General features: G+C 37.8%; 1 protein-coding gene across 1 annotated transcript in view; it reads left to right on the top strand.

Annotated features, from left to right (window-relative positions):
- LOC131361129 (copine-9-like) overlaps positions 1-16826 on the top strand; it is a 79768-nt gene that overhangs the window by 50511 nt on the left and 12431 nt on the right. The window contains exons 7-15 of the mRNA XM_058402052.1: positions 4649-4712; positions 7811-7914; positions 8106-8210; positions 10393-10434; positions 11027-11102; positions 12393-12446; positions 12557-12618; positions 15790-15836; positions 16343-16524. Of these exons, the coding sequence (XP_058258035.1) occupies positions 4649-4712; positions 7811-7914; positions 8106-8210; positions 10393-10434; positions 11027-11102; positions 12393-12446; positions 12557-12618; positions 15790-15836; positions 16343-16524 (736 nt within the window). The remainder of the gene's footprint in view (positions 1-4648; positions 4713-7810; positions 7915-8105; positions 8211-10392; positions 10435-11026; positions 11103-12392; positions 12447-12556; positions 12619-15789; positions 15837-16342; positions 16525-16826) is intronic.

Here is a 16826-nt window from a genome sequence, read left to right as displayed (position 1 = left end):
TTTCTCAAATGCAGTTAAAACGGTGTTTTATTAGTATTTAAGCATCGCATGGAAACCCATAAGGCTTAATTATGTCAAAATTGGCAAAGTGAGTTTTAACTTGTTTTATAGTTCAGACCCAGTGCAGCAGAGGAAGAACTGGGGCGAGGAATGTTTGGATAAGTGTGTGCGCAAGTGTGAGAGAGGTAATAACCCGGCAACGTAGCAATCAAGTCACTGATTCTCATTCTAGCCTATTTCAATTTCATTATACTGAATTGTAGAAAGTGCATCAGTACCACGGGAGAGCTTATATGGTGTGCTTTTATCTGTATTGGCAAAGTGATGCAACCTGCTGAGGCAATCCAGGCATGAGAAAAGAAATTCACAAAACTTGTCCGGAACCGAATAGCCTGCTGGCATCATTATGTGTCTAGTCTTCATTCTGTACACCTATCTTGAGCCTGTCGCTTGTGCTAACTCCAACTCCATTGCTCACCTTCGCTTGTTAGTAAAGTTGTAGAATATGTCCAATCAGTTTGCCATAAAGAAAGTAAAAATCATTTCAAAACCAGTGACAAGACTTCACAGCTTATGTCATGTATGTGATGTTTGAGGTGTTTCCTTAATTAAAGAGATAAAGACATCCAATTTTGGAATTCGGACCATAATGTCATTTTTAATCTTCATGATTTTGAGCTGCAAAGTGGGGAAAAAACACAGATTCCTCCATATTTTTGTTACCCACGGTTTAGTCAGTTAATTGTGATGAGTTTTGTAACAAAAACTCAAAAACTGGGTTGTTGACCACCAACCCTCTCTGATCCAGGGGCACTGTATCATGGCTGAGCCTGCATTTTGACCCCTACTCTCTAAGCTGGGATACGCAAATAAAAAGGAATTCACTGTGCAGCAATGTATATGTGACAGAAAGGCTTCTTTTGCTGCTGCTTCTTCTTCATAAATTATTTCAAGGAAACACTACTTTGTTTGCTTGTACATTGTGTGATTTGCTGAACTTCCTGAGTAGGGATTCCTGAGTTTTCTTTGGTTTTTCCTGGCCGGAGATATAGTATCTATGCATTACTCACATGTAGCAGTGTGGTTCATTTCTGCGTCCCTAGTATTCTCAGATTGATGACGCACATATGAACACGACAGATGAACTCAGACCCCTAAAGGGAACTGTACTCAGACCACCTCTGTAGAAACTTGTGGGTTGGTGTACTTACACAACTCCAGTATTCTATCACCTTAGAGAAATTAAAGAAAAGAAAGAAAAAAAAAATCAAACGGATTTCTGTGGGGTTGTGTGGTCCCACAACAACGTCAGCACTGTTAGCTAGCAATATGACCGATAAGCTAATAGAGGCATTGCTGTAGAGCAGACTATTATAATAGACTATTGTAATATTAACTCTCTGAGCATTTAATAAGGAACATTGTAATAATTCTGGTTAGGGTCTCCCTTTGTTTTCAAAACAGCTTCAATTCTTCATGGCATGCATTTAACAAGATGATGGAAAGATTCTAGTCCATTTTGACATCACTGCCTCACAAAATTCCTGCAGATTATTCAGGTGCATCTCCTGTTCTACCACATCCCAATGTTGTTCTACTGGATTCAGATTCGGAAACTAGAAAGATCAATGAAGAACTCATTGTCTTGTTCATGAAAGCGGTTTATTTGTGACATGTTGAAAGTAGCCATTAGAAAAAGTGTAAACTGAGGCCATGAAAGGATGCACACAAAAGTGGTTATCTGAGTTACTGTAGCCTTTTTGTCAGCTCAACCTTGTCTGACCATTCCCCATTGACCTCTCTCATCCACAAGGTGTTTCTGTCTGCAGAACTGCCACTTTCTGTATGTTTTTTTCTTTTTTCAGCCATTCTGAGTAAACACTAGAGGCTGTTGTGTGTGAAAATCCCAGGAAATAAGCAGTTACAGAACCTGGTACCCATCTGGTACCAACAATTATGCCATGGTCAAAAGTGCTTAGTGAGTGTATGTGGTGTATGCATGTATTTTGTCTACACAAACCCTTTAGCAGCTCTTTGGCATTAAGCAAAATTTGGTATTGATGGAGTCATCCACAGTCTTAATATTCCTTCAGATGCTTCTGTTATTTCACTTTTTTTTATCTACAGCTAATCTTGTAAAGTAACTGTTTTCAAATGTTGCTGTCCATAATTCAGTGTTACATGGCTGTTATACACAGTATGGCACAGGAGATATGGTGTGATCAGCAAGTGGTCTGAGATCTAATCAGTGCTAAAGAGAACTGAGTCCCCTTTTGAGTCTATTTCCACTGTGAACACCCAAAGCATTGAGGTCATTATAATTTCACCTAAACCTACAAGCTTCACCTATATGACCATCTGATGGTAAGACACAATGTGTCTATTTCTCAGTATTCCCTTAAAACATAGAATGTCCAGATTTCAGTGCAGCAGTTCACCTTCTGGTGCTACTTCAATATTTTGTTGGTTGAAAAAAAATCAGCAATTTCAAGTAGAGAATAAAAAGTCACTGTATAAATATTTGACATACGTGATACAGTACACAGCTGCTCAGTAGCACTTGAGTGTCTTGCTATGTGTCTGGCTTTGTCTCATCTGATGCACATTATGTACTTCCCAGTAATCTGCTATGTGACTGTTTCACTGTTTCACTGTTTCACTCTTAGAGAAATATTTGTCACTGAACAAAGTATCATATTAAGTAATAGGAGACTACTCAGATCAAAATCATCAAGGCAAGCCAGACAACATTGCTGTATCCTTGCTGAACAGCCAATTTTCTTCACAACAGTGTACCTCAGAAGAACGATGCAATTTTAAAGGCAAAAGATGATTACCCAAAATATTTGATTTAGTTTGCTTTTCATGTTTTTAAAGCATCACTTTACAGAATATCTTCACAGTTTTTGTAGTGGCTAAGTCTATATGTGCACAACATGATATAAACACAAGTTGTAATAATGTAATAATTAATTGAATAGATTGATTCGTGTGCATTTGTGGCATGGTGACTCAGCAGGTTATCAGTGCAGCCTCACTGCTTTGAGTTGCTCAGATCAGTCCTGAGCTTGGATTACGGTCTGTGTGGCATTCTATGTGTTGTCCTTGTGTCTGAGTGGGTTTCCTCTGGGTTTTCATCCGCATCCCCAAAACATGGCTTTAGATGGATTGGCTATGCCAACTTGCCCCTAGGTGTGTGTGTGCGAGTGTGTGTGTGTGTGTGTGTGTGAATGGATGCTCCACATCAATCTCAGGATTACTTTTATTCAGGATTTATAATAGAATTTAAAAGTCAACTCACTTCTTTGACATTCAAAAACTTTCAGTGAATGTAACCATTGTGATTAACAGTAATCCTGCATTCTGCTGTGATTTGTCAGGCCTTTTCTCCATTCATTATAAAGTACTTGCTCACCTCAACTTGACAGCCGGTCACAAGGCAGCATTACAATAGACGTTTATAATGAAGGGATTTCCGATTGCCCATTTCTCTCATCTTCTCTACACCTCCTGTTTAATGAGATGACATTGGCATTGATTGCCTCATTCATCACTGGTTATATTATGCTTTCTGCATGTGTAGAATGGTGACAATTTCTGAAGGTGCAGTCTGATAATCTGTTCTAAGGAAGCTCTGAGACAGCTCTGAGAATAACATTACCTGCTATTGTTCTTTTCTTGAAAATAAAATATCAAAGCTTTTCTACATCGTGTATGATAAAGACCTGTATTGCTACAACTGTGTAAATCTCAAAATTCGACTTCGTCTTATTTACACAAGTGTCTCCAGGGCTATTTCTGAACCTGTGGGGGCTCTAAAGCAACAGTTTCTGACCCTTTGGGGCTTCTTGGCAACATGAATTATTTTAAATCTGGCATTTGTTCTGTGGATCCTTGTAGCATGAGTACCATAATTAACTGCTTATAACTAGATCCAGAGTGTCTCATTAAAACACTTAGTATAAATACGACGAGACTCAAAATCAATCGATCAATAAATGAATTTGTTACCACAGTTTGTAGTCATTAGTATCATGAGTCTACATTACTTTTGCCTGTGGAGCCGAATTAAAGAGTGTTTGTCTGAAGTCTCACCATGTTTGGGAAGCAGGGACTGTGTGGCTGATTTAATGCACCAGAATAAAAAACAGCTGATATTAACCATTTGTGTTCATGATTTTGATCATTAAATTGTATGATTCTTGACGTTTTTGTGTCCTTATTTACATTATTGTTTTCCTTCTTTACCTTATTTCTTTTTCTTAACTACACAAAAAATTTCAGTCCCTCCATTATTTTCTAATATCTGATATTATTTGCTGATCCTGGCTGAGAGGTGTGGGGTTTGTATGTAGCATTGAGGTACTGAATGATGAGAATCCTCCTGTGGGTTGATAGTGTTGGGCAATTGTGTCTGCAGCTCACACTTTCACCCTTTACACCTCTCACTCTGTCACACCAACTTAGGCTCTGTCTCATTGCACACTGTAATTCACTCTCAGTGCACACACACACACACACTCACTCACACACACATTCCTTACCACAGAACTATACATAGACTAGCAGCGAATTTTTTTTTATTGTGACTGACTCTGTCTCTAATGACTCGCTGTGGGTTCTCTTTCTCCCTCTTTCTTCCTTCCAGCGGGATTCCAGGGAAGAAGTGCGGCACCATCATCTTAAATGCTGAGGAACTCAGCAACTGCAGGGTCAGTTCAGCAACCACACAGTCATTTGCATATAAGCACACACAAATTCAGAGCCACAAATTTAGTTTCAGAGTTTCAGGAACACTAGTTAGATTACTCATGACACGTTAAATTACTCTGAATGAAATTACAATGAGATTATCATTATAAGAACATTTGTCATTTGCCACAGAAAGGAAAACATGTGCATAGAAAACAGAACTGGGTCACTGAATACAAAATTGACAGTTATTGCTTGTTGAGTTAAAATTGGACCAAATGTTTTACCCTTAATTAGTATCAACTGTTTAATACATGATCACCATTATTCATCCACAAGCACATGTTTTAATCTGAATGCTGGTGCATCTTTTCATATGATAATAAATATGATTTAAATACATGCAGTTAACAGTTCTAGCAAATGAAAGGGGACTAATATATTCATCAAATAAATGAAGAGCGAAGGGTATTAATGCCATAAAGTTTGTCTTTTTTTAAACAGAATTATTTATCTCAGAGTTCATATTTCTCTCCTGGAATAATTAGAAGCAGCAATTAGCAGAAATGGATGGGGGAGATGATGATTGCATGTTCTTGCATTCAGCCAATCTTAAAGACCTAAATAATGAGAGAGACAGAGAGAGAGACAGAGAGAGAGAGAGAGAGACGGCATTCCACACAGATCCTACTGTGCATATAAAATAAGGTTTCGGTACCCAGTTTTTAACTGTAATCCATTTGTACTTTTCATTGTTTTTTAATTGTCTCAGGGAACATTGAACTGAGCTAAATGAGTTAGCTTTTTCTATGGACATTTTTTCCGTTAGAAAGGTCAAAAATTATTCGTGAGCCTTGTAGAACTAATGACTAGTTGCGTGTAATAGTAAGTGCTCAGCTGGAATTATGGTTTAAAATCCATTGTGAGTCATTCGCTATTTGTCACAGATGCTCCCTGAGAACAAAATTGGTTTTCTTTTCAATAGAAAAGGACTACGCGTTCCTTGTATCACTTTATTGTGCAGCTTAGTAAGCAGTCAACTGTGGCAGACTAGTGCTTTTTACAGCCTGCTAAAGGTTCCTACTTATGCTGTACTCTTAGTGCTCTTCAGCTGGTTGTACAAGTCCAACGTAAGCTCTACTGTAGCCTAATATGAATGCAAATTGCCACTATTTTGGAGTTTATAGACTACTAAAAATTAATAGTTGCACCTTGATATTAAAGGCTTAAAATATAATTTAAAAAAGACACCCTCTAGCAGATGCAACTACTGCCTTTTAAACCTACTTATTTTATAAGAGCCCTAGTGTAACAAGTACATAAAATACAAATACAAAAGATACAAAACCACTTTATTTTCCTAAAAATACTAACTCGAGAGAGACCTGCAGTACTATGGAAAAGTCTTAGGCACTGTTTTTTTTTGCTGTTATAGATTTATTTTATGACTTATTTATGCATTATTGAGTCCGGGCAAAAACATTTTAGGTTTCCAAACATTCTTTTAAAAAAAGAAAAGTTACAGAAAAATGTTTGTATGTTGGTAAAGAAAGCAACATGTTATGTAACAGACCACTTATCAGACAAAAATAATAAATAAAAAAAAACGTAATGAAGGCTGCTGAGTTTTCCATGCAGGAAAAGAAACAGGCAGTCAGAAGAACTGTGGCAGATTCTCCAAGATGCTCATTAAAACTTAGCAGCTAATTTCACAAAATGTACCTGATATTGTTTTTCTTTGTCACACCAGCTACTGACTAGTTTACTGTTTACTGCTTTTTAATAGCATTTTATATGTAGAAATGCTTCATTTCTTTAATTTGAAAGCATCTGTCCTTTACAGCATTGCATTGCATGTACGTTTGCATTAGACTTGTGCACAGTCTAAATTAATCAGACTCTAACCACTGCCCCGTGTCTCCATTATGAATGTTTTGTTGTTTATGTCAGATGATCTATAATCATTTTACACACTATTAATTACGACATATTTTAAGTATTTGTGATGCAAATGATATTCTAACTGACCTACTTTCAATGGTTTATGGTTGATTTTACTCCCTGACTTACAAACTAGCTTATGTTTAACTGGCATAGCTGGCCTCTGGTCTTTGGGAATCTCACACCTCTTATACTGTAGGGTGTAAAGGAAAACCTGTGGCTTGATTGCTGACCATTTGCTTGTGAGGATAAACAAAGGACATCACTGTAAAATGTTTTCATTATCAAACACTCAACACTTAACAGCAAAACAAAAGTTGTCTGCTATTGACAAGGCTCAGAATCCAAGTTTTTTGTTTCTTGCTTTAACCGAGGCACCAAATAACATTGTTAATATTATTTAACAACAGTAATCACCATCAGCAAAGTTGCTCGCATGATTACTCATCACTGCTAAACCTCCTACTTGAGGCAGCAAAGTTCTGTGTGTACAGTATAATTAGAGCGTACTGTTGTGCTCTTAACCATTTTGGTAATCTTCATTTAATGACATTAGTTTAAAAAGCAGGCTTTCAAGCATGCAAGAATTAACCACAAAAGATCTCTGTAAACACCCAACAGGTCTTTATGATCCCCACACAACAGATTCATCTCCCAAATTTTAACAACCCTAAGAAGCTTAAAGCCAGAGGTAGGAAGTAGGTGATGTCTTAAGAATATGAAAAAGTGTGCAGCTCGAATAAAGATAATCAGGGAAAAATGAGAGTTTTTTTTCTTTGGCAGTGATTTCTCTGCCTGCGCTTCCAACAGGATAAAACTTTCATTACAGAATATTTGCACAAGCAGATTAGGTGTTTTATTTCACAGTTTTATTCACAGCTCTCTGCATGTGTGTGTGTGTGTGTGTGTGTGTGTGTGTGTGGTGTAATTTTTTTTTGTTATATACCTTGTGAAAAAAACCCAACATCCATTCCCTAATGTGTCTTCATATTGTGCTCATATCGGCTTTATAGTCCTGGCTTCTTGGCTGAGTTTGACTAGAGGTCATTTCTCTTGTTTGTGTAGTCTGCTGAGAAATTGTTTCAGAAAAAAAAATAGAAAACCCTTCAGCTTGTTAGTATACAAGTGTGTGTTTTTGTATGTGTCATCTGTGTGTCCTGTCTTTCTGTAACTTCAGGATATTGCTACTATGCAGCTGTGCGCCAATAAACTGGACAAGAAAGACTTCTTTGGCAAATCAGATCCATTTTTGGTGTTTTACCGCAGCAACGAGGACGGAACGTAAGTAAGATGTGCAAAGGGAGACCTCCCTCTCTCTCTCTCTCTCTCTCTCTCTCTCTCTCTCATATTCTGATTTTCTGCAACAGTTGAATTGCATTTGTCTTAAAAATGTGAAAATGCCATTTCAGATTATTTGACATGAGTATTGAAGCCAGTCATATTTAAGGAATATTCTGTGTCATGCGTCACAGGTTTACTATCTGTCATAAGACAGAGGTGATCAAGAACACTCTGAACCCGGTGTGGCAGCCCTTCACCATCCCCGTGCGTGCGCTGTGTAATGGTGACTATGACAGGTGAGCTGCTGTAGGTTAAGCCTCATGTCCTCGAGCTGTTCACCAAATCCTATTTATTTTAGTTTCATAGCAAAACAACTAGTTATAGTGTGCATTTTAATAAACTAATATATCTTATATCTTTATAGCAGTTATTAATAAAACCTCTTCACATGATTGGGGATCTTTGTGATGGCTGGTGCGTGTTAGTCTGTGTTGTAAATAAGACATGGATGTCATGTGACCAAGACAACATTTTTGTTTTAGATTTACAATGACACGGTCACAGTCAGATTTATTGTGGTGGTGCGGAGTTGTTTGTTTTCTCTGCCAGTCCGAAGACATGAGTTATAGGCAGACTGGCATCTCTGTATTGTACATCTGCACATTTATGCAGTTATCTAATCAGCCAATCATGTGGCAGCAGTGCAGTAGCTAGAATTATGCAGATACAGTTCAAGAGCTTCAGTTAATGTTGACATCAAACATCAGAATGGGGAAAAAGTGAACTTAACTCTATGACTTTAACTGTGGCATGGCTAATGGTGCCAGATGGTCTGGATTAAGTACTGTTCATGTTCTGGGAATTTCCCACAAAACAAATCTAGATGTTACTCAGAATGATGCGAAAAACAAAACACATCCTGTGAGCTGAGGGTCTGCGGGTTGAAAGAAATTGTTGGTGAGAGAATGATCAGATTATTCTGAGGTGACAGGAAGTCTATAGTAACTTAAATAAGCACATTTTACAACCGTGGTGAGAAGAAAAGCATCTCAGAACTCACAACTCGTCAAATCTTGATGTGGATAGGCTGCTGTACAAGAGTAGAAGTCCACATCAGGTTCTACTCCTACCAGCAATGAACAGGAATCTGAGGCTATAATGGGTGCAGACTTATCAAAACTTAGCATCAACTGTCCCATTCTGATGAGTCTGTGCACATGATTTGGATGAGGGATGTGGTAGCTTTAGTGGGTCAAGGTGTTTGGAAGGTTGTGAGTTTGAATCTCAGGACCACCAAGCTGTTACTGCTGGGCCTGTGAGCAAGGCCCTTAACCCTCAGTTGTCTAAAATGAGATAAAAACGTAAGTTGCTTTGGATAAGGGTGTCTGCCAAATGCTGTAAATGATTCCTGTTCTTGGCAGACAGGAGAAGAATCTGATGTGATATTCTGTTGTTGTAGCAAATCCACTCAAGGTTCAAAGTTTTGTGCATGCTGAGATGCTTTTCTGCTCACCAAAGTTGTAAAGAGTGAGTTACTATATTCTTCCTGGCAGCTCAAACCAATCTAGCTATTTTCCTCTGACCTCTCGCATCAACAAGGCATTTACACCCACAGAACTGTTGCTCACTCACTCTTTTTTTTGTTGTTTTTTTTTTTTTGCACGGTTCTGTGTAAACTCTAGAGACTGTTGTGTGTAAAAATCCCAGGAGATCAGCAGTGTCTGAAATACTCAAACCAGCCCATCTGGTACCAACCATGATGCCATGAGTAAAGTCACAGAGATCAGATTTCTTCTTCATTCTGATGTTTGATGTGAACATTACCCGAAGTTCTTGACGTTTATCTACAAGATTTTTTTCATAGCACAGCTGCTACAAGATTGAAGGCTGATTAGATAACTGCATGAACGTTCAGGTAGACTAGTATTTCTATTAAAGTGGACAGTGAGTATATATACAAGCAAAGTGAAAAAACTCTATTGAGTGAAATCTCTGTGAAATATGTAGAAAAAATGCATGCAGCCAAGGTTATCAATCTCTCCTGTGTATCTTTGTAGTGTTTGTACTTTTCAGATGCAAAACTAAATTATGCCAAATTGTTCAGAATGACCTTGAAAGCTGCTGCTGTGCAGTCATACTGGATAATATCCACATAATGACAAAATATTGGCTATAGAGGGGGGAGGGGTGTTTGTATGAGTACCTCAGTGATTTCTCTGTCATTTCCTATAGTTATCATTTTTACCCAGAACAAATGTGAGTGGCATTGAAATAACCAACACAGAATGCTCTAAATATGGCAGCTTGTCTGTTTTCATTATTAGCATAGGCTTTTAAAGAGGCTGAAAACAGCTGTTAGCTTTCAGTGATTGCAACCTTTCACTTCCTCTATCTCTATCTTTCTTTTCTTTCCTTTTCTTGTCTTTCCTTTCCTTTTCTTCATCCCCATCCTCGCTCATGTCTCTTATCTTCCTGCAGAACTGTTAAGGTAGATGTGTATGACTGGGATCGAGATGGAAGGTACATTTCATTTACTCTATAACAGATATCACTCACACAGACTTCCCTCTACAGCCAGGATAACCTAAAGTCTGAGAAATGCCAGCATGAGGGCATCAGTGCTTGACATAGATGAGTGATCACTTTACATGTCTTTCTGTAAAGAAGAAGGAGGGCAGGAAGTGTAGGACTATACTCAGGTTAGAGTTACTGGAAGGAAAGTTGTGTGTGACATCAAAGAAAGGCAGGGGCCAGTGAGTGGGTAGGAACTGATGTTGATGCCTGGTGTACACACATACACACATGCACACACACACACACACTTACTATCTACTGACATAATTAATAATTATGCTAATTAAGGCTATGCCTGCATCCAAACCTATCTGTAACCTTCTGGCTCTTTTAGTTTTAAATATAAAATCTTTATATATTTCCTTTTATAAAATGTGAGGTCCAGCCAAGAGATTTGAATAGTCTAGGGCTATTTTAATGATGGATGGCAATGTATTTTTTAATATTCTGACAACATGCTTTAAAACAAATGTAAAATTGAACATGATCGTGTTTCAGCATAACATTGAAAATCTCTCTCTCTTTTTCCTTCCTGCAGTCATGACTTTATTGGTGAGTTCACCACTAGCTACAGAGAGCTATCCCGAGGTCAAAGCCAGTTTAATGTGTATGAGGTAAGTGTGGGCAAAATGCTGGCCACAGGCTACACATTATTATTCTCTCTCAGTCATATTATAAACTCAGAATCATAATGGAAGTGCCAAGCACTCACTTTCCAACAGCAACTGATTACTTATAACCCCTAGCAAATTATTACATATTAATTTTCTAGCACAAAATCCCTCTTATAGCCAAAAATATGAATTTGTGACATGAAGATGGATTAACTTGGATTAATGTGATTAAATGGCTTTCTGGATAGTTTTGCACTTGGGGTTGTGTCATTTATTGATATGTGAATACATATTAGGTTATATTTGGTTAGATTCAAATTTATTATTATGTTAATGTCCACGTATGTGTACAGGGGCACAGAAATAGTTACCCAACCAGTAGCGCAAATTAGGGCATTGGTGGCTCAAATGGTTAAGGCTCTGGGTTGTTGATCAGAAGGTCTGGGGGGGTTCAAGCCCCAGCACCACCAAACTCTCACTGTTGAAAGCCTGTAACTCTCTCTGCTCCAGGAGCACTGTATCATGGCTGACCCTGTACTGTGACCCCTAAGCTGGGATATGCAAAGAAAAGAATTTGTGCTGTAATATATACAGTATGTGACAAATAAAGACTTTTTCTAAAAAGACTTTTTTCTAAAATGGCAGTCAAGTTAAATGTAAAATATAAGGTGCAGTAAGTTAAGGTAACAGTCTACAGGTAAAGGTGAACAGTATGTTGCTTACTGGTGATGCAAATCGCAATTAAGTTAAATGAAATAACTTATGGAGCAATATTTTGAGATAAACAGTATACAGGTAGAGGTAAAGAGCATGATGCATGCAGTATGAAACACTATGTGAAGTGATTACAGTAATGTCAGATGTCAGTCTTAAATGAATCATTGTAGTGATGACAGATAATTGCAGTAAAGAAAAAGTACAAATAATGGCAGATAATAGCAGTAACTTTTAGTGAAGTTTAGTATGGTGTCTAATACTGATGTTTAGCTATCAGGTGGAATCATGAGTTCAGCATTAGGGCAGCTGAAGTGACAAAGCTGTTCATGAGACCATTTGTGTGATAGTGCAGACTTCTGTTGCATTTTCCTGATGGGTGATGTACAAACACTTCATTGTTTTTCATTGAAGGTGTCCTTGATATCATGCATGTTTTCCAATGATGTGTTAGGCAGGTTTTGCTACCCGTTGTAATATCTTCTAGTCACACATTGCATGCATTTGTTGTAACATACTGTGATGCCATTTATAAGGATGGTGCAGTGATAGATATCTCTTATTACTTATGTATAGGTTTTAAATCCTAAAAAGAAAGGAAAGAAGAAAAAATATGTCAATTCTGGCACGGTAAGTACCTGCTTGAACTTTGATTTTGGGTCTGCTTTCATTCGGAGTGAGTGTACAAAGGGGTGTGTGTGTGTCTGTGGCTCAATACAATTTTCTTTCTCTCTCTGAAGGTGACATTGCTTTCCTTTAAAGTCGAATCTGAATACACATTTGTAGACTTCATCAGAGGAGGGTAAGCAGAACACTCATATCTCATGATTTGTTTACAGCCTGTCTCAGGTCCTGTAAATCCATGAAGTGTCACTAATTTGTTTGTGCATAACAATTGCACATGCTTGCACTTAAGGTTCATTTTCTGTTACTTGGCACTCTACTAAATTTTTATTTAGCTGTGTTTGCATGGTGCCTTTTCTTTTCTTTTTTTTTTTGTTATGAAAGCAGGAGTGAAAATTGAAATGCAAAATAAATCTTTGCTGATATGGGCATCTAAGGAGGTTTTATGCCAAGGATGCATCCTTTGTTATTTAGAAGTCTCGGTTCTTCATATCTGACATGGTTCTGAATCTCACCCGGTGTTTTAAAGCCTATGAAATAAGTACACCTTAACAAATAATTTTAAAAGTAAACTTATATATTTTTTCAAATAGCATCTTGGATCAGATAAATGATCAAGATATACTGTATATAATAAACACATTAAACCCACTAGGGTCCAGTAAAATTACCTTGGGGAGAATGGGTTCTGTCTTTTGGTCTGACTAGAACCTGGGCTGGAATTTCTTCAAAATATTATTTTCACCTTGAAATGGGGCAAGTTAAGAAAAGATAAAATTCAGAATGACTGCATTTTTAAAATATAAAGGAATGGTGCCACTGGCAAGGCAGCTGTTATTATGGATAGAATACTAAGACTGACAGCATGTGACACGTCTCAGGTTTAATGTGCAGGGACTGTATCCAAGGGACCAAGTAGTCAGGTCATATGCAAGACTGAATCTGTCAGACAGAACAGTGATACAGGCTCAAATTGCTTTAAGACTTATAGGTAAGTCAGTGAGATCATGGGCCAGACGTGAAAGCTAAAAAAAAAAGGTGGAAACAAAAACCTTCACTAGTTTTAACAGTAGCTTCTGGAAAGGTTGTGAAAACATGATTCAGTACTATGTTAATTTTGCTGAACAGAGCTTTGGAACTATACAAATCTTTTGGATGAAAATGCCACAGAAGTATTAAAAGAGCAGTGATATGCAGCTAAAGTTTCTTTTGAAAACTGTTCGGAGATTTTGCCCCAAAAACGATGAATTCCACCAACCATGGTTTTGCTGTATGCTGGATCACAGAGCAGCATAACACACTTGAGGGAAATCTGCTCTCTTCCACATACACAGACTCCTGCAATTGACTATTGTTGCCCGAATTGACAGGGGAGAGAGAGAATATGCCATCCCTTCCAGATAGCTACAGCTAATTTTTATCCCTTGGCTACATGAGACATGAATGGCTGTGACAAATAACATAGGCTGATAATTAGGCAAGCAGATATTTGCTATCTAAACAATACTGACAGTGAAAACAAATGATAAAGCAAAATCCAATGCTTGCAAAACCCATCTGTAGAACCAATAATTATTCAAGAGGCTTGAATGTAAATATATGTATAAATAACGCTGATTATCTCCTTATCATGGAACTTGTTAGTGGGTGGGATATATTACGCAGCAAGTGAACATTTGGTCCTTAATAGTTGACGTTAGAAGCAGGAAAAATGGGCAAGCGTAAGGATTTATGTGAGTTTGACAAAGGGCCAAATAGTAATGGCTAGACGACTGGATCAGATCAGACGAGATCACTTTCTAAACTTTCTGAACTTTTTAAATTTAGGTGGTCTATACGTAAGAGCACAGCGCGCACAGCTAGACATTTCGACATTTACGACCTTGAATACTTTCTTACAGTAAACAGTTTAAAAGGTGACTCAAATTATTGCTAAATCACCCTATGGCAAGTGTGACAGAAATTGAGGACCCGGGAAGCAGGCAAATATTATTATTGTTTTTTTTGTTTTTTTTACTTTGGCTTTGTGCTTTTCAGTGTGGGTACTTTCTTCACAGAAAATGAAAATAAACAGGGCAGACCTCAATAAAGCACACTTGACATATGGCTCAGCAGGAAGCTGCAAGTGTTTTTTTTCCCCCACCATGCACTGATTCTCTGTCTGGTGTCAGCAGCTCACTGCAAAATAAACAGGGAATAAATTCAGCATCCTATTAATCACACACAGGTTCACTCATTCATTACCAACTCATTTTAAATGTCTTTATCCTCATTTCACAGCCCATACCTACACTGCCACACCCACCTCTAGCCATGGACAAAGGAGCACAAAAAAAGTTATAGTCAGGGAAAGAGAATTCAACAAGAGGTCTTAAATAATCAGATTCACAAACTCCAAGCAAGGGGGAATAAAAGAATAAAAAACAAAAGTTTTTTTTTCACTACAAATCATGCGTTAAAAAGACGGAATGTCAGAATGAAGAACGTTGCAGTCGATGGAAGATGTCTTGCTGGGCATCGATGTGAAGATGACCAGATGATGGGGATGTCGAACAGGCAGCAAGGGTTTGTGTTAGACTGGTGACATAACTGAAGCAGATAACTTCAAGGAACCTTCAGAGTGGTAATCTACCTCACAGACTTTACTTTTCCATGTTCTCCCCGGATTTGATTAACACAAACACCTGGACAAACACACAGCAGAGAGCAGCAGCAAACACATACTCCAGTGTTCACTCAAGCAGAACTTTGGAGTTGTTAGTAGTGAGTTATACAAGGGCTCTGACTCCTGTTTCACAAAAGTTCTAGCAAAGTACAGCAACATTTAATATGACTAGTTTTCTTGAGCATAATATCCTACAGTGGTCCATATGTCCAGTATTCAGGATGGCAATTTCTTAGATTTCTTTCACTGGTTTAGTAGATATATTGTGGAAAGGTTTGTATTGATCATCAGAGCATTGTAAACATGTATTATCAATGTATATGATTACATAATGTTGGTTAATCCAAAAAGATTTTCACCCTTATGCTATTTGGCTAGAAAGTTGGATTATTCCAAAAAGCCTGTTGTGTGATTGCTTGCTTACCTGCTTATGGCAGTTCAAATCCCAGGACCACCAAGCTGCCACTGCTGGGCCCTTGAGCAAGGCCCTTAACCCTCACCCTACTCAGTTGTATAAAAGAGATAAATGCTAGTCGTTCTGCATGAGGGCATCTGCCAAATGCTGTAAATGTAATGTAATGAATGAGAATACTTCATGTGAGAAGCTGTGTCTCTTAGGGAGGGGTTTTCAGAAACCTGTTGCCAGTCTTTTGTGATAAACTGTACTGTTTTTCCTCACAACAGGACACAACTCAACTTCACTGTGGCCATAGATTTCACAGCATCAAATGGTAAGTGTCTATTAACACTAAGCATTATATTAAAATATTAAAGCTGAAATGACTGACAATGTTAAAATTAACACGGTAAAACTGTTACAATTCATATATCTAAGGAATGATGAGTATGTTTAGCTGTAAATTTAGCCAAGAAACTAAAAGAAAGTAAACTGTACACAGTGAACTGAAATACTTGCTAAGCAATGACATGGGGTTTAACTAACTCAACTCCTTTCTTTCTTGAACATTAATATTCTCATTTCTAAATCATTTTCATTAAGACCTGGAAGGTGCTTCGTTGATTAAGCAGTAATGAATTCATTAAGCATTAAATATAGAAGTTTAATATAAAATTTCACATTCTAACAAAACCTGGCACTGTCCCCTTTCATGCAACCCTTTAAGAGTTTTCTAAGCAGCTCGAAATATCAGTGCTTAATTGTAAATGATAGAGTAATATGTTTGGGGAAAAACTTTGTTACATATGCTTAGCTATGATTTTTTTCCTGTGATCTCAGGTAACCCGGCTCAGCCAACTTCCCTGCATTACATGAGTCCCTATCAGATGAACGCCTACGCTATGGCACTGAAGGCAGTAGGAGAGATTATTCAGGACTATGACAGTGACAAGCTCTTCCCAGCCTATGGATTTGGAGCCAAGCTGCCTCCGGATGGCAAAATCTCCCATGCCTTTCCTCTGGTGGGATCACTATTATGAATCTGAAATGATTAGCAACAACCTCCATTATACCACATGAATTTGACTATCAAGTCCTAATATAGTGATAAGTAAACACTTCACAGGGTTTTGTATATGAATCAGAATGAAACACAGCTCAAGTCCTCAGACGTGGTCAGGTGCTCAGTTCTTCTCCATTGTAATTAATCACACAAACCCACCCTTGTTATTTTGAGAGTATGAGAAAGGCCTTATGAAAAATAAAAAACCCTCTGTGAAATATGAAGAGATACACACTAAGGTAACAGAGGAGTCTGCATAAG

Source organism: Hemibagrus wyckioides, linkage group LG11 (assembly GCF_019097595.1).
Source record: "Hemibagrus wyckioides isolate EC202008001 linkage group LG11, SWU_Hwy_1.0, whole genome shotgun sequence".
In the NCBI taxonomy this organism is placed as follows: domain Eukaryota; kingdom Metazoa; phylum Chordata; class Actinopteri; order Siluriformes; family Bagridae; genus Hemibagrus; species Hemibagrus wyckioides.
Note: the sequence above shows the minus strand (reverse complement) of the source record. Positions and strands in the feature narration are given on the sequence as shown.